Source organism: Carettochelys insculpta, chromosome 14, assembly GCF_033958435.1.
Source record: "Carettochelys insculpta isolate YL-2023 chromosome 14, ASM3395843v1, whole genome shotgun sequence".
Classification (NCBI taxonomy): Eukaryota; Metazoa; Chordata; order Testudines; family Carettochelyidae; genus Carettochelys; species Carettochelys insculpta.
In genome coordinates, this window is record NC_134150.1 from 692,278 (window position 1) to 711,156 (window position 18,879).

The 18,879-nt window shown below is 45.9% G+C and overlaps 2 protein-coding genes across 5 annotated transcripts in view; both read right to left on the reverse strand.

Annotated features, from left to right (window-relative positions):
* The window catches only part of ENKD1 (enkurin domain containing 1), a 64,166-nt gene that overhangs the window by 29,040 nt on the left and 16,247 nt on the right, over window positions 1-18,879 (reverse strand). The gene's annotated exons all lie outside the window — the stretch shown is intronic.
* The window catches only part of GFOD2 (Gfo/Idh/MocA-like oxidoreductase domain containing 2), a 43,000-nt gene continuing 30,507 nt past the window's right edge, over window positions 6,387-18,879 (reverse strand). For all 4 annotated transcript variants that reach the window (XM_075008381.1, XM_075008384.1, XM_075008383.1 and 1 more), the window contains exon 3: window positions 6,387-8,754. In XM_075008381.1, coding sequence (XP_074864482.1) covers window positions 7,856-8,754 — 899 coding nt within the window. In that variant the 3' untranslated portion in view covers window positions 6,387-7,855. The remainder of the gene's footprint in view (window positions 8,755-18,879) is intronic.

An 18,879-nucleotide genomic window follows, 5' to 3' on the forward strand; every position in this document is an offset into this window, starting at 1 on the left:
GCCTCTTTAGGTCTCACCTGAAATGGCCACCAGGTGGTCTTCTTCCAAAACCCACCCTGCCTCCTCATGGCTGCTGCCGCATGAGGCAAGCTCAGATACCCACCTGTCTTGTGTTTCCACTGCAGGAGCAACAGGAGACAATCCAGGAAATTGCTTCCCAAGAACTCCAGAGCAGGCAGAAGTCGACAAGTCAACACAGGTTGACATTGACAAGATGCTGAGTGTCTGTGCAGCTCACCTGGTGCCACCACTCTCACCACAGTATAAATAAGCACACTGATTGCCAGATCCTACCTTGGCCGTTTGACACAAAAGGCGGCTGGGATTGAGCCTGTTGAATTTCTGCTTTCTTACACCTGCAGTGAATCCTCGAGCAAGCCTGGTGTTGTGACAAGCATTCCTGGTAAAAGCCCTTGTCTTTGCAGCACGCTACTGCATCTCCCAGGCACTGTTCCTTAGGGCTAGGAGCTATGCATTCCTCTTTGTGCCTTTTGCACTTATTTCTGAAATAAAGAAAGCCTTTGAAATTGCAGCCAGAGTTGTCTACAGCCTGAGTGCACCCTTGTAACTGTCCTAGTTTGGGTCTGGAGCATGAGTCAAAAGATGATGACATTTTTGGCTCAGACAGGGCTGTTCGTACATCTTATGGGACCCCACACAACTGGGGGCCTCCCCCCTCAGCACCTGCCGGGGCCTAGGGCTTCTTCCCTCACTACGCACTCCTGACATGGGCCTGGAGCTTCCCCTCCACCACCACACACTATGCCAGGGGCCTGAGGCTCTCCTTCTGTTGCTGCTGCCCCTTTTGGCAGGCTCCCGTCCTTCCTTCCACCCCACCCCACAGCTCCTGCTGTGGGCTGGGGCTTCCGTCCTGCTTTGCCCAGCACCTGACCACTCAAGGGCTTTCCTGTGGCCAAAGCAGAGCTGCTAGTGTTCTATGAATCTATGACCTGAAGGGGCTGGTGGCTCCTGCTGACCAAAAAGAGGCCATGGAGGAGGGACCAGGGAGAATCCCTGCAGCAGCTGTGAGCATATACAAACGCACACAGAAACAGCCCTGCAATCCGACTCTGCCAGCCCTGAGGCTCACTAGTCCGTCCTTCCCCAGCAGCCATGAGCGCCTGCGTTGGACGTGATCGCAGTTAGCAACCTCACGACACGGTGCAAGAGCAGCAGCCCGACAGCAGGCTGTGACAAGGCTTACGTTCCTGTTTTCTTCATGGGGCAGCGAAACCCTCTCCCACGCTGCCAGAGGTGGGCTGGAGCAAGTCATCTGTGGTTGGTGGGTTCAGACTGAACATGCCCTTGGCCAGCCCCCCAAGCCTCTGCCAAAGTTCCTATGACCCTCTGTTCTCTCATTCCACTTGTGTTCTCCTTCCCCCCGGCATTCTTACTCCACTAGTTCTTACTCCACTTGTTGGGGTCTCTCTCAAATTGCCTTCTGGTCCCTCTTGCCCTTGACAGATGGTGTTTCAGTGAACTTTTCCTCTCCAGTCTATATTTATTCCTTTTGCTGTAGGAGAGAATCTTGGTGTTTGGAGCATTGGTAGAGTCAGTTTGGAAATTACAGCTTCCCAGCGGGCATAAAATTAGCAGAAATAAGCCAGAGAGATTCTCTCTGAAGTAACATGACATCAGCTCAGGGCTTATACGCAAACAGCCTGACAAATATAAAAATGCAAGAAAACCACTGAGCTAAACACAGTTGCAATCTACTAGAACATACAGCTCAGGCGATAACAAACAGCTCTGAAATCAGGTAATTCACAAGTAGGCTGAGAGTTCTATGTACATTTCTTTGGGATTTGTACAAGACAGACTATTCAAAGGAGCCAGGAGAGTTTAAAAAAAAAAAAACTTAAGTGCACACCTCCTGTGCTCAGCTGCAGGGACACCGGGATGAAAGATGCAAGGATTAAATGCTTCAATTAATTTAGCCCTTGTTGAGCAGTGCAGTGGCACAGCACCATACTGATCACATGCTGACAGGGAGGAAGCTTTATTCTGCAGGTAGGGGATGCTTAAAATCACTAGAGCTGCTCAGGGCACCCCTAAAAGGAACTTTTCCTGGGCAGGAGGGAGGCAGGCAGCACAGAAGGGTGCTAGTTGCAGGCCCTGATCTAGCACAAAGAACCTTATTCTGGATACCTTCATCACTTCATGAGCCCGTTCAAGCAGCCTGAAGAGGAAGCTGGGATTGCAGAAGGGTTGTCTGAGAAAGACCAACCCACAAGCACCTGGAGGACACCCAGAGAAAAACAACCAGCCTGGAGTCTGGCCATGGGTTAACAGCTGAGCTCTCCTGGTTACGGTAGAAAGCCAAGAGCACCTCAGGGAGGAAGCTGCAGCACATTCGGAGAGCTACCATCTCTCTGTGGAAGTGAGGACTCAAGGACTGCAAGCCAGCTGTTAAGCTCTAAGGTTCCTCAGGCTTACGCAACAGACACTTTCCAGGACGTGGGAGCGAGCGGAACAGCAAGGATGGGTCAAACAACTCAGAGCACAAGATGCCATCCTTAGTCTCCAGGACTACAGCCCACAGATACACGGGCAGCTAAGGAGCCTGTGCACTGTCCCTGCCCAAGTACCAGCACTGTAGCTCCCATTGGCCAGGAACTATGACCCATAGGAGCTGTTGGGGTGCAGTCTACAGGCATCAGGGCAATGCATCGTGCCTCATTAGTTTTCGTGCATCTAGGGGCACAGGGATCTGGCAGCCACTTCTTAGCAGCTGAGATAAGAGCTGCCAGCACTCTGAACCCTCTTCTTTACCCCAAATCCCTTTAGAGCCCCACCCCACAGCTTGCACCCCACCTGCACACCGACCTCCTGCCCCAGCCCAGAAACTCCTCCCACAGCCACACTCCCTCTTGGAATCACCCTCCAGCTCAGAGCCCCCACCTGCACCCCAAACCCCTCAAGCCAGAAGCCACACAACCCCCCACAGCCCACATCCTCCCTGCACACCCCAACCCTCTTCCCCAGCCCAAAGTCATCTTCCATACAAAACTCCCTGCTGGAGCCGTCCCCCGCTCCAATCCTCTGCCTCAGCCTGGAGCCCCCATCTGCATCCCAAAACCTTCACCCTTTGCTCCACCCCAGAACCTGCAGCCCTACCTCCCTCCCACACCAGCCAGGCGAAAGTGCATGAGAGGTGGGGAGAAAGAGTGACTGAAGGAGGGGGTGGGTGTTGCAGCATGTCAGGGCAGGGTCAGCTCCCAAAATTAAATCAGACTGGCTTCCTCAGATTGAGCACCACTGATCTAAACTATTCAGATAGGCCACCCTGGCTGATGTGGGCACACCCTGGGGAAGATGTGACTGTGGGAGAAGGTCTGAGATCCAACTTGGTGGATTAAGGGCAATAGTAACAGAGAGGTAGCCGTGTTAGTCTGTGTTCCAGTAAAACAAGCCAGCAGTCATGTAGCACTTTAAAGACTAACAAAATTATTAAAAAAAAGCACTTTAATCTTTACAGTGCTATATGACTACAGCGGGATGAACAGACGGATGCCTCTCCTTTTATGATAGCATACAGATGAGGTGAACAGCACCTTGATTAGGTAACAGAGCACAACGCAGCTATTGCAGCCAGAAATTATACACCATGTGGATCAATTACAGATCACTAGGCAATGAAATAACACTTATGTTCAGGGAAACAGCACAGATATGGTTCACTTACATAATAAAGCAAATGTTAAATAAACTAAAGATTCAACAGATGAGGAAAGATCAGCATCAGTACACAGTATTGTACCACAGAATGAGGTCTCTCCCTAAATGAGGAGACCTCCCCTAAGAGCAAAGCATGGTCATTCTCCTTCTCATTTATTTGGAGCTTGACAAGGCTATATAAATGGATTCTAGTAGCTATTTTTAGTGTATCTAAGTCATCGCTGTATTAATCCTAGAAAACACAAAGCTCTGAACAAGGGGCAGAGGTGCCTTGGTATGGAGAAAAAGAAAAGTCCCTTTATTGATGAAGCCAGGCCGATTTCTGTAACTATGGATGTGCTTACAATGCAAGTCCCTGCACGGCAAGCCAAGGTGTGTGGGACTACCCTGGAACAGACTGCTGTCCCCTGCCCTGTTTTCTTTTTACGTTCCATGTAATCAGTTGGTTTCCTGGGCTCTATGGATCCTCCCTGTCGGAGAGGGGAGGGTTCTTTAGCCTTGGGCAGGCACTTCTTGAGCTGGAGCAGGTTCAGCGGAGGGCAACAAAAATGATTACGGGGCTGGAGCACAAGACCTATGAGGATAGGCTGAGGGATTTGGGCTTGTTTAGTTTACAGAAGAGAAGACTTAGAGATGATTTAATAGCAGCCTTCAACTTCCTGAAGGGGAGCTCTAAAGAGGAGGGTGAGAAACTGTTCTCAGTGGTGTCAGATGGCAGAACAAAGAGTAATGGTCTGAAGTTGAAGAGGGAGAGGTGTAGGTTAGATATTAGGAAAAACTTCTTCACCAGGCGGGTGGTGAAGCATTGGAATGCGTTGCCTAGAGAGGTGGTAGATTCTCCATCCCTTGAGGTTAAGTCCCGGCTGGACAAGGTCCTGGCTGGGATGACTTAGTGGGGGTTGATCCTGCTTGAAGCAGGGGGCTGGGCTAGATGACCTCCTGAGGTCCCTTCCAGCCCTGTGATTGTGTGTGTGATTCAAGAGGACTGGAATGCTGCACAGTTAATGGTCATGTGGACGTTGCTACAGGATAGTAAAAATCCCAGCATACAGCCAATGTCATACATACAGTAACTTGCTGTATAGAATTGGAGGGGTAGCCGTGTTAGTCTGGATCTGTAACAGCAACGAAGGGTCCTGTGGCACCTTATAGACTAACCGAAAAGTTTTGAGCATGAGCTTTCGTGAGCACAGACTCAGATACAAAGGAGGCAAAAACCCTACGGCAAGATTCCTAGTGACAGGGCAAGAGATGCTGGATGTTGTCAGTAGCAGAGAAGCAGTTCTCTATCCCGCTCAAATGACATTATGCTAGTCCTGACCCAGGCAGATATTCAGAGAATGCAGGACTAACCTGAAAGTATTTGCTTTTGATTTGGAACATGGGAATTTTGCTTCTCAGGTATTTCAGCACCAAAAGCTTCACATGGGTCCAGACACAAAGCAGAGAACTCCTCAGTCACAAAGACAGACACATGAAGTAGACCAGGAACAACAGGACCATCTCAGCCAGATGCTCATGGCTTTGTGGCCTTTGGGAAATGGCAAGTGAGTGCAGACAATCCCCAACCAGGAATGAGGGAGAGGAAGGGAAATACGGTCTCTCCAATTCTTACAGCCCCATCAATTTATGTTGTAACAGTCTGAGATTAGAAATAGCAAAAGGGGCCAGGATACACCTTCCCCCTTTTTCTCATCCTATTCTCACCTGAGAACAAAGCATCACCAACATAAGCAAACTCCTCGGGTAGCGACTAGCCCAATCCCAGTGGACAGTCACAACGCAGGGGTACTTAAGGTTCTACAGTGGGGTATTCATAACTACTCTGAAAACACAACTTACAAAGGAGAGGGTTGGGTCAGTAAAGCTGCGTCTACACGTGCACGCTACTTCGAAGTAGCGGCAGTAACTTCGAAATAGCGCCCGTCACGTCTACACGTGTTGGGCGCTATTTCGAAGTTGAAATCGACGTTAGGCGGCGAGACGTCGAAGTCGCTAACCCCATGAGGGGATGGGAATAGCGCCCTACTTCGACGTTCAACATCGAAGTAGGGACGTGTAGACGATCTGCGTCCCGCAACATCGAAATAGAGGGGTCCTCCATGGCGGCCATCAGCTGGGGGGTTGAGAGATACTCTCTCTCCAGCCCTTGCGGGGCTCTGTGGTCACCGTGGGCAGCAGCCCTTAGCCCAGGGCTTCTGGCTGCTGCTGCTGCAGCTGGGGGTCCGTGCTGCATATACAGGGTCTGCAACTAGTTGTTGGCTCTGTGTATCTTGCACTGTTTAATGAAAGTGTGTCTGGGAGGGGCCCTTTAAGGGAGCGACTTGCTGTTGAGTCCACCCCGTGACCCTGTCTGCAGCTGTGCCTGGCTCCCTTATTTCGATGTGTGCTACTTTGGCGTGTAGACGTTCCCTCGCTGTGCCTATTTCGATGTTGGGCTGAGCAACGTCGAAGTTGAACATCGACGTTGCCAGCCCTGGAGGACGTGTAGACGTTATTCATCGAAATAGCCTATTTCGATGTCGCAACATCGAAATAAGCTATTTCGAAGTTGGGTGCACGTGTAGACGTAACCTAAAAGAACAACAATGGTCTCCCAGTGACCTTTGTTAGGGGACCTTCCACTCTGTCTAAAAAATAATCTGCTCTATGAAAGTCTCTTTAATCAACGTAAATGTTTATTTCTGTAAAAAAAACTAGTGAGACAATTTTCAGAAAGGACCATTTTATGAAAAGGTTATGTTTCCATGTTAATGCTTGATATAAATATACAAGGTTAAAACCTAGTGAGAAACTTTAAAACATTCAAGTAAACAAGACAAATTCAATAAAAATTTCTCCTTCTCAATGACAACCTAAGGAATATACTTCTGGGGTGGAATGGAAACTGACTCAAGATCCACCAGCAGCACAAATTATCCCCACTGGGTACAAAATTATAAGGTGTGTCCCTGCAAAGGGGTAGTATTATCCAGTGTTCATGATTTAAAGCTGGCTTACCCAAACTAAAGGCTGTCACCATTTCTTTAGCTAGCAGGACATGTACATTGGAGAGATACCCTTGCCAGCATAGATGAGTATGCTAACGGGAGATTTCCTAATTTTTCATTCAAGTTCCTAGAAGGCTTAAATGTCTTCCAGTCTCATGTATCACACAAACAGGACATTTACAAGTCCAGATGCACAACTGGTACACCACTGGGGGCTTTGCTATGTCTGATAGGACTGGAAACACTGATGTAGATTTGGCATACATACTGCCAAGGCAGTGAACACACTTCGTAATTAATCTGGGGGAGAGAAGCTGCAAAAGAAAGTTGATGTGAGGTACAAGCCTCCTAAATATTTGCTGTAGAGGCGCAACAGTTACCCAGATGGAACAACAGCTGAAATGACCACAGCATTCCAACCTAACGATAACTGCAGACAATTTGTCAATAATTATCAACGGAGAAACCATGGGATAATGAGATACCCATTTAAATTAACTTGAAACATTCAGCACTAACAATGTGCAGAACACTAAGCCTGATCTGTATGTTACAGACTTTTGTTCTGACCCCTCCGTTCTTCTTCATACTTGAGTTTAGACATTTGTCATATTTGTAAACTTTTCTTTAATAATATTTTACAAGCTGAAGAATAAACCTAAAAATATGTCAGTGAAAGTCCTATTAGAGAGACCGAGAACAGCTGAGCTGTACATACTCCCTGATCTTGGTCTGCTTGGTCTCAGATTAAAATTGTAAAAATAACTGAACTATGTGCAAGAGGGACTGTGTCCTATCTCACAACAGGCCAACGGATGAAAGATTCCTCACTTCACTTTAGCTACCACAAGTGCAAAGGGCAATTCAAGTTTTCCTAACAATCTCCAAAACAGAAATTCAGCTTTAAAAACTTAACTAAAACTACCCAGCAACACCCAGAAACATTAAAAACTCTCTAACTTAGTTTAAAAACAACATAATCTGCTAGAGAGGATCAGCTTCATCAGATCATGACATGTTTTACCCACAAGTAAAAAACCAAAAAAACCAAAAAACCCACAACAACAAAAAACACCCGAAGTATTAAATAAGAATCTACGTCTTTAAAAATGAGTAATGTCTATAGCTATCTCTGGACATCTTCACTTGTTCTCATTTTCCATAATGAACATCAGGAATGTTTCTATTTATATGTTATTTCTTTGAAGTGCCTCACAAAGGTTTTGATTGGCATCCGGTTCCTCAGTCATCACTTCCACAGCTTCCCACTCCCCAGACCTGCTGGATTTCTTAATGGCATCTACTACACTTTGCATATAGAGGCCATCTTCAAAAGAGGCTGCCATGGAGACTGGCTCGTGATCCCATGTCCGACGGTCTTCTTGGTCTTGGAAAGACATGCGCAATGCTTGCGCCATGTACACCATTCCTTTCAGGTACAGCAAAGGGATATCTTTAAAGCCCTTCTCCAAAAGGCCTGTGTTGATGGTCAGAGAATCTGTCAGCAGTAGTTCCTCTTGTAATGCTGTATTCTTCTGCCCATACAAGTCTGTCCCACGAGCTATGAGGCGACCCGTGGACCCAACAATCATGACTTCGTGAACAAATGATCCAGGCATGTTAAAGTTGAGAGTCACGGTGCTACAGACACCACCAGTCATAAGCATCTGAAAAAAGCAAAAGTCATCACTAGTCACATGACGGATTCCGCTGATTGCTGCGTTCTGCTTCACAAAAGTCTTAAGCAAACCATGGACCTTCTCTGCCTTCCTGCTCGTTAGATGTGTTAAGAGGTCTATAATATAGGTACCCATTGTGTGTAGTCCACCTCCTCCCATGAGCTCATCACAGATCCAGTTGTACTTGTGGTTGAGCAGACTTCCCCAGTACACTCGCACATCACAGATCATCACATTGCCAATGTAGTGTTCTTCTATTAACTGCTTCATTTTAATGAATGCAGGCAAGAAACGGAGGACATTACCAACAATGCTCATCAGCTTAGGGTAATATCTGGCAGCTGTAACCATTCTGAAGGCATCCACAGAGGTAGCTGATTTCTCACAGATCACATTCTTCCCAATACCTGCAGACGAGAAGAAAGGGGTCAAAATTCTCTCACAGAGTCAGAATTCTTCCTTGGAGGCAATAAATTGCTTTGATGGCAATTTGCTTGTGCAGTTAAGCAAAAGACATCAGATTCCATTTCATTTTTTAAAAATTACTAAATAGCATCAACTATTGTGTCTAGAAGCATTTGCCATGATAAAACATACACAGCATTGGTGACAATCCCTGGAAAGGGAAGGAATAAATGGTCAGTTTTCACGATGCAGAAAGGCAAACAGTAGTGTCCCAAAGGGGTCTGTACTGTGCTGTCCACCATATTGAAAAATTATCTGGAAAGGGGGTAAACAATGAGGTGGCAAAACTTGCAGATATAACATTACTCAGGATCGTCAAGTTCAAAGCAGACTGCAAAGAGTTACAAAGAGATCTCACAAAATTGGGTGACTGGGCAACAAAAAGGTACATGAAATTCAATACCAATAAATACAAAGTAATGTCCACTGGGAAACATAGTCCCAACTATATATATAAAATGATGGGAACTAACGTACAGCAGCAGTCAAAGCAGCTAATAGTTCTTTAGGAACGATTAGGAAAAAGACAATCAGAAAATGTAATGACACTGTATAAATCCACAGTACGCCCATAGCTTGAATACTGCATGGAGTCCTAGTCACCCCAACCCCCCAAAAGAAATAGTACAATTGGGAAAGGTACAGAAAGTGCAACAAAAAACATCAGGGGTGTGGAACAGCTTCCATATGAAAACAAATTAAAAAGACTGGTACCATTCAGCTTGCAAAAGAGAGTGATATGACAGACACCTATGAAATCATGAATGTTGTAGAGCAAAATACAGTGCTAGTTATACCTTCACCTAACACACAACCAAGACATCACCCAATCAAATTAATAAGCAGCATATTTAAACCAAAAAGGAAGTACTTCTCCCGACAAGGCCCAGTCAAACTTGTGGGTCTCGTTGTTGGGCATGCTGTGAAGGCCAAAATTATAACAAAGTTAAAAAAAGAATTTGTAAGTTCACGGAGAATAAGTCCATTAAAGGCTACAAGCCAAGAAAGTCAGGAATGCAATCCTATGTTTTAGGTGTCCCTAGCCGCTGACTGCCAGAAGGTGAGACTGGAGGACAGGGGGTGGTCCTGCTCTACTCATTACTTCTGCTCATACTGACTGCTGTGGGAAGACAGGACAGCGTGACAAATGAACAATCAATCTGACTCAGTATGGCTGTTCTGATGTTCATTCATATGTAATACTTTCAATGTGCACCTGGATCCTGCAACTTATTCATACAATCATAGAATTCTAGGACTGCAAGGGACTTCAGGAGGTCATTGAGTCTGCCTGAAGCAGGATTAACCCCAACTAAATCATCCCAGCCATGACTATGCCAAGTTGGGACATAAAAACCTCTAGGGATGGAGATTCCACCGCCTCTCTAGGTAACACATTCCAATGCTTCACCACCCTCCTGGTGAAATAGTTCTTCCTAATATCCAACCTACATCTCCCCCTCTGTAACTTGAGACCACCACTCCTTGTTCTGCCATCTGTCACAATTGAGAACAGTCTCTCTCCATCCTCTTTAGAGCCCCCTTTCAGGAAGCTGAAGACTACTATCAAATCACCTCTCTCTCCTCTTCTGCAAACTAAATAAGCCCAAGACTCTCAGCCTCTCCTCATAGATCATGTGCTCCAGCCTCTTAATCATTTTCTTTGCCCTCCGCTGAACCCACTCCAATGAGTCCACACCCTTTCTATACTGGGAGGCCCAGAACTGGATGCAGTACTCTAGATGTGGCCTCACCAGTGCCGAGTAGAGGGGAATAGCAACTTATCCAGATCTGGTAGAAATGCTTCTCTTAATGCACCCCAATATGCCATTAGCATTCTTGGCTAAAAGGGCACACTGTTGACTCATATCCAGCCTCTCATCCACTAATCCACAGGTCCTTTTCTGCTGCACTGCTGCTTAGCCAGTTGGTCCCCAGACTGTAACGGTACTTGAGATTCTTCTGTCCCAAGTGCAGGACTCTGCACTTGTTGAACCTCATCAAATTTCTTTTGGCCCAATCCTCCAATTTTTCTAGGTCACTCTGGACCCTATCCCTACCCTCCTCAATGTATCTATCTCATCTGCAAATTTGCTGAGGGTGCAATCCATCTCCTCATCTTGGTCATTAATAAAGATGTTGAACAGTACTGGTTCTGGAACCAATCCCTGGGGGGCACTCCACTTGAAACTGACTGCCAGCCAGATGTTGAGCCATTGACCACTACCCGTTGGGCCTGACTGCCAAGGCAGCTTTCTATCCATCTTACAGTCCAGGTATCCAATCCATAGTTCCTTAACTTATGGGCAAGAATGTTGTGGGAGACCATACCAAAAGCTTTGCTAAAGACTGGGTATATTACATCCATTGGCTTTCCCATGCCCACAGAGCCAGTTACCTCACCATAGGAGCTAATCAGATTGATCAGGCAGGACTTGCCCTTGGTGAGTCCACGCTGACTACCCTTGATCAACTTTCCCCTCTTCCAAGTGGTCTAAAAGGGATTCCTTTAGGATCCCCTCCATGATTTTTCTAGGGATGTCGTATGCACATGTGCACAAGCCTCAACTTCACAGATCACAAAATAGTATACAATACAGCGACACCAACAGGCGCTGAACCCACAGTTATTGATGATGAATCTCTCCCCAGCTGCAAGACTGGAGTACACGTGGGTTTTCTTCTGTATACTCCTTCAACAAACACAAGACAACTGCCTTGAGTACGTATACACAAGTGATCAAAGCCATCACAACCAAAACTTTCAAGCTTTGTGCATTCACATGACTGGCCACTGCCATATCATCTGGCAGACTTTTGTGAAAATGGTTGATGTGGGGGCGGGTCAGCGGTAGCCATGAGGTCAGTGGGGGCTGGCAGCCTGTGAGGAGTGGGCCGGCAGCAGCTGGGAGGCCAGCTGGGGGCGGTGATTGCAGGGAAGGCAGCCAGAGCAGTGCTTTCATACGTTCATTCCTGAGTGCGGTGCCCCCATCCCTATTTTTCCCATAAGCTCTTAAGTTCCTCTACCATAAATTCCCTTACCATGGGAGTTTTCAGGAATGTAACCCTTGAAGTAGGGGAGGGATTGCTGTACATATCACTGTGAACATCAACCAAGCTCTCCTTTCCCTGTCATTCAATAGTAGAATTTCACCCTTACTGCAATGCCTATTCTGATGAAAGACTGAGCAGTATTTAATTGCTTAATACAGTAAACCCTCAAAATACACGACTTCAAGTTGTGTGTAACTCTCCTTCATGTGAGCTAAGCACAGGTTGGAGCTACTCTGTGGCTGTCAGCCTGCCTAGTGGCTTGCAGCTGTGGGCAGCTAGGCAAACTAAAAGCCCCTTCTCCCTGCCTTCCCCCAGTGCTGCCACTGTCAGGCTGACAGATGTGCTGATGGGGGAACACAGGGAGAAGCAGCCAAGAAACTGACCAGCCCATCAGGGCTGGTCAGTTTTCCAGGTCCTGCAAGAGGCAGCGAGCTGGGAACCAAGCAGCAACCTGGCTCCCAGCTCCCCACCCTGACTTGTGCAAAAATTTGACTTACGTGGAGATTGCAGGAACGCATAACCTGTGTAACTTGAGGTTTTATTGTATTAGAGACCTGCCTAAAACTTGAACAGGCATCAGACAAATTTCAGCATTTTGGGCTTAAGAAATAAGGTAGGTAATAGCAGCCATTTCTCTAAAAGCTCTTCCATACTTGAAGTAGATTCTAGCTCTTATCTCAGAATGTCCTTGCTTTTCACAGATTTTTATGATCAGAAAATATCAGTGTAATCATTTAATCTGCCTTCTTTCATAACACAAGCCATTTAATTTCACCTAGTAATACCAGCATCAAATTCACTAACTTATGACTGAGCTAGAGAATAATGCAGCCATTCTTGATGTAAAGACTTCAAATGACAGAAAATCCAACACATTTCATAGTAAATTGGTAAGTTAAAGGTTAATTACTCTTCACTTTTAGAAGTGCGTACCTTACTTCTAACCTGAATTTGTCAGGCTTTAGTTTCCAGCCAAATCTATGATGTCTGTTAAGTTAAAGAGCCCTTTCTGATTAGAAGCCTTCTGCCCATACACAGACTATGATCATGTCACTTCTTAACCTTCTCTTGGATAACTAAGCAAATGATTGCTCTTTCAAATTGCTAATGGCAGGTTTTTCAGACCTCAAAAACCTCAGTGGGTTTTAGTCAGACCCTTAACAATATATCCATGTAATCCAGGTTTTCTAAACTTTCCAGGAATATTTAAACAGACTGATTCCTCTTGCCCAATGGGAACAAGCACAAACAGAAATCTGCATTTACCATTATACGTCTAATCCAACCACGAAACAATTTTTAGTGACATTAGACTCCTCTAAAACACGATTTCTAATAAATACACTGAGGGATCATCAGTGAAAATATACTATTGCAATACTGTCTCAACACACAAACCACTGACAGTCAACTGACAGAGTAAGAACAGATCTTCTCCAAACAGCAAATTCTTGAGTAGACAGAAGGCGATCCCAAATATTCTTCACATTTTAAGTCTGTTCCAAAAGGAACTGAATAAATGCGACTTTAGTGATGAGCAGAAACAAGACAGCACATCTAATGATAAAAAGGCTTTTCAGCAGCTGAAACACTATTTTACACTGAAGAGACTAATAATGACTTTATAGGGCTCCAGGATACGAATTTTCAGCTACCTAAAAGGGTGCTGCAAGGAGGAGAGAGAAAAAGAGAAGTTGCTCACCTTGTACAATAATGATGGCTCTTCAGTGTCTGTGTCCCTGTGGGTGCGCCATGGTAGGTGTTGAGCTCACCCTCCCTTGTAGCACAGGGACGTTTCCTGAGCAGTATCGAGCGGGGCTGCACATATGCTAACCCAACACGCGCCATTGGTGCCACTAGAGATAGCGTGCGCAGCCCTGCTCTTTCCTCAGTTGTTTTATTGATGCCCTAACTACGTCTTTTACCCCGAATAGAGGAGAGGTGGACGGGCTGTGGAGCACCGACGGGGATACACATCTCGAAGAACCATAGTTACTAAACAAGGTAACTTCTCTTTCTTCTTCAAGTGCTGTCCCCATGGGTGCTCCACAGTAGGTGACCGTAGACCAGTACCCCGCCAGCTGGGTGATGGGTTTTGATTCGGCGTGTCTCCTGTGGACAGTACTGCCTGACCTCCTGTCATACCTAGCTGTATGGGACTACAATGCATAGCGTGTCATGAATGTGTGAACAGAGAACCACATGTCTGCACGACAAATGTCCAGTAAGGACACTCCCTTTAGAAAGGCTGTGAATGTTGCTACTGATCTCATGGAATGTGCCATTGGAAAGATGGCAATGGTTTGTTTGGGATAAAATAGCAGTGCAGTATGCTTGTAGACATGCATCTCAATATGCGCTGAGCTGACAGAGGCGATCTTGCTGACCTTTTGATCTTTCTGAAAAATTTCTGTGATTTTGTGAATGATCATGTTCTATCTACGTGGGAGGATATGGCCCTTCCACTATCCAGAGTGTAGAGTTTAGTCTCCACATTGGAAGCATGTAGTTTAGGGTAGAAGGCAGGTTCGTTAATATGGAACTGGGAGCACGCTTTTGTAGAAACGCTGGATGTAGCTGTAACATCACTTTTTTTTTGTGGAAGGTTGTATATGGTGAAGAGTTGGTCAGGGCTGCTATCTCGCTCACCCTTCAAGCTGATGTTATCACCACTAGAAACAAAGTTTTCGTTGTTAACATGGCCAGAGAATATGTGGCCATTGACTGGAATGGTGGTCCCATGAGTGTGCGAAGGACCAGTTCCAACTCTCAAGCTGGGAGTATAGGACTGTGAGAGGCATGATGTTTTGCAGCCCTTTCCAGAATCTCTACAACTGGGTGTGTGAACACCGAGAAGTCTTCTACAGGTGGGTGGAAGTTTCTGATCGCTGAAAGGTGGATTCGGAGAAGACAGTGATAGATGAGCATCTTTTAGGTAAAGGGTGTAGTCAAGGATCATATGCGGCAGGGCTTCTGTGGGTTGTATGCCCCTTTCAGAGCACCAGGACAAGAATAGGATCCACTTAGAAAGGTAAGTTTTCGGGTTGTTTCTCCTCTGCTCTGTAAGAGCACATCTCTCACTTGCTGTACACAGTGGTGTGCAGGCTCTGAAAGCCACAGAGAAACCAAGCCATCAGATGGAGGGGATGCAGCCGATGGTGGTGGAGTCGTTCTGCGAGAGCAGGTGTGGGCGGCTGGGAAGCAGGTAAGGAGGATGATGACGTAGGTGAGAGAGTAAAGGTAACCAGATCTGTCTGGGCCACGCTGGAGCAAGGAGGATAAATTTGTGCTCCATCTGTTTGGATTCTCCTGACAGGAGGTGAGTATTCCAGGAGAGAAGAGGAGGAGCCTTCACAGATCTATGGCCTGTGCCTGCTCTCAAACAATACTGGCTGCATTTGGCATTTTCTGGTATTGTGAAGAGATCTATGTCTGGGTGACCCCTCATCTGAAAGAGACGTTGGGTCACTTTGTAGCGGAGCTCCCACTCATGGTCTAGGGAGAATGGCAACTGAGGGAGTCCTCAAATGTCCTGTTCATGCCTGGCTGCTGTGATGCCGTGAGGATGATGATGTGTGGAATACACCAGCTCCATCGTTTTATGGCCCCTGCACAAACCGACTGTGACCGAGCTCCTCCCAGAGGATTGATACAAAACATTTTTGTGGTATTGTCCGTAAGGATTTGGACAATATTGTCTCGGATACGTGCAACAAAGTGCTTGGAAGCACTGAAGACAGCATGTAGCTCGAGAAGATTGACGGGTAGCCTCTGTTCGCCCCGGGTCCATTAACTTTGGGTATGATATTACCAGCAATGCACTCCACAGACAAGTGGCGACCCCTCTGTTGTAATTCGGTGAGCTGGCTGAGGGTGGTAAAACAGAACCCCTACCAGAATGTGTGGGTTGGAGTCAAGTCAAGCTCCTATGAAGTTGAGACATGTGGTAGGTTCCAGGTTTGATCTGGCAATGTTGATGAGGAAACCTTGAAATTATAGGAGCTGTCTCATGGATTGAGTCATGGCTCTTCTGGAGTCTTTTGAAGGGCCTTGAAGGAGACAATTGCTGAGATATGGGAATATGGTGCTAGCTTCCAGTCTGAGGTGTGCTGTCGCTGGTGCCAGAACCTTAGTGAATACCCTGGGGGCAGCTGAAAGCCTGAAGGGGAGGACTCTATTGATAATGGTTCAACATGAGGACTAGGCATAGGAGTGAATGGTGACAGGGAAGTAGGCATCTTGAAGGTCAAGGGCTGTGAACCAGTTCCCTTTGTTCAGTAGGGGGGATTATAGAACATAGTGTGGTCATTTTGAAATGCTACTTGCAAATATAATTGTTCAACCGACAACAACCTAGGATGGGTCTCCAACCTCCTGTAGGGCTTAAAGGTAGTTTGAATAAAATCCTTTCCCTTGATGGTGTTTCAGAACTTGTTCTATGGCTCCAATTTGTAAGAGGTGCTGTACTTCAAGACGCAGTAAGGTCTCAATGGAGTGGTCCCTGAAGAGGGATAGGTAAGGGGGATATTGGAGGAATAGAGAGTAGAGGGACAATATATGACTCAGTGATGTCGTCTAAAACCCACCTGTTTGTGGTTATTAGCATCCATTTGTGGTAAAAGGACATAGGTGGTGCTGGAATAGTTAAGAATCCTGGTGCACTGGAGGATGTGAGAGGTTCAACAAGTCCTCAGCCAAATTTTTAAACCTGTTGCTTGGTGGCAGGTGCTGCTCTGGAAGGTTCTATGCCTTTGATTTTGTGGTCTATTAGTGCTGTGTTGATATGGCCTCTAAGATTGTGTGGGAAATATTGATCTTTAACTCTGTAATATGGGATGTATCTTCTTTTGTGAAAGAGCAGTGAATATCCCCAAGTGTGCAAAGTAGTGCGTGTATTTTTGTGGGAGTGCAAAATCTCATCACTATTTGCTGGAAAAAGTCTGATCTTATCAAATAGTAAATCCTCCACCTTTGCCTGGAGGTCTTCTGGAATGCCTGCTGCTTACAGCCATGATGTTCTTCTCCTGACTATGGCTCTAGCTATAGCTCTGGCTGCTGTGTGGGCCATGTCTGACCTTGTAATTGGCTATACATAATTGGAGTGTGGAAGATCAGTACAGCTCTCCCCAGATAATTCTAAACACTTGTGCTCCTTATGAAGGAGGTTGTTTTTCTACTGTGGCATTTTTGCCCTCTGGTTAGCTGCATTTACCACGAGAGAATTGGCCTGCAGATTTTGACATAGGAAATCCATGACCTTTGCATGGCAAAATACTTTCTATTGGCCTGCTTATTCGTAGGCATAGTCTTGGCTGGATTCTGCCAGACTTCATCTGCTGCCTCCATTATTGCTTTTTTAAGTGGTAAAGCTACTCTAGCAGAAGCATGTGGTTTTGGATTTTTTTTTTTTTAAAGTTTGTATTGATTCCCTGGCATTTCTGATAGTGTGATGTCTTGGCTACTAGCTACCCTCCTAAAGAGCTGTTGAAATTCTTTAAGGTCATCAAGAGAAGGATGTTCATGGGGTTGATCGCTTCGGAGTGGGAGATCGAAGAATTAATTCTGTGAGAATCTGGAGATGGCTGTGACTGAAGATCACCTGACCTGTAAGTATCATGTATATCTGTCTGTCTCTCTGGTGCCGAGGAGGGTAGAGCAGGGGTGGCACTGCACATTGCTTCTGCACTGGCAATGGTTGTGTCTCAACTGGTGCCAGATGCAGGCTCAACATGGCAGCCACCGCTGGGTCTGCCAGTGCCTGTGACGGCTGTGGAGCCGCTTCAGGCAAAGACGGTGCCGCAGACGCTGAAGCCACTTTTCCAGAGGAACAGCTTTCAGCTTTCACTTTAAAAGTGGGTTGGGCTTACCCTGCATGCCCAAAGTGCCTGGCTTGTGTGTCGCGTTCCCCTCCCGCCCCCAGGAGCTATTTAAGAGCAGGGTAGACAGACAACTGCAAAGGATGATTGAGACCAGGGGTCTGCAACCTGTGGCCCCAGAGCTGCAAGTGGTTCTTTGAGGACTTCTTTTTGGATCCTGATGCTATAACTGCAAAGTATAAAAAACCTCCTTCCTGACTATTTTTGATATTTCAGTGAACGTGTAAAAGCCCAACAATAAACAAATCATATTTAAATAGCAAATATATTATCTTGAAAACATAGCATAACTCCCCCTTTAATATATGCACTGTGGGATGTGCACATGCAGTTCTTAAAATAGGGATTATAAAATATGGTTTGATGTTATTAAGGATTATCTCATTCGCATGCATTGCAGCTCGAATTTTTTTTTAAAACAATTTAAAATAATTGAACTTCTGGCTCTTTTGGTTGCTGACCTCTGATCTAGATGGTGCTTGGTCCTGCCATAAATGCAATGCCATGAACTCAATGACCTCTTGCGATCCCCTCCAGTTCTAGTTGCCTGTGATTCTGTATTTCTTCCCAATTTCTGTTTCAAAAGGTGCTTACATTATAAGTTAAAAACTCCTTTTGACCTGACTGCCCGTCCCGCAAATTCAGCCTAGGATCTGAGAGTTAAGCTAGAATCTTTTTATCTTACACACTGCCACCAGCAATTCCATGGGCTTGCACTCACCAGCTACAGTGCAGCAAATAACTGGATTATATACCAGGAGAAAGAGAATCCACCTCAATCACATTTAGCCATGTTGGCACTGTAGGGCTCACAGAAAATAAAACAAGAAAGATGTGTCACTAAGGGGATCAGCTCTGACTCTGCATACACTGTAATCTAGTCCTAGCACATAAGAAAGTTCTTTCTTAAGACTAACTTTTCTGACTGGAGCCACGCTTTGAATCCTTTTTTACTTAATAAACAAGGAAACAGTTTAAATTATGTCCAATATCTGCTTAATTAGCTACCATAAGGGAGGGGGGAGGGAAAAATCAAATGACACCATACCTAAGGCTCCTTAAGGTAAATCATCATATCCTACATGGGGAGGAATGAAACCCAAGCACTTCCAAAACAGTTTCCTGGTTTAGTAAGCA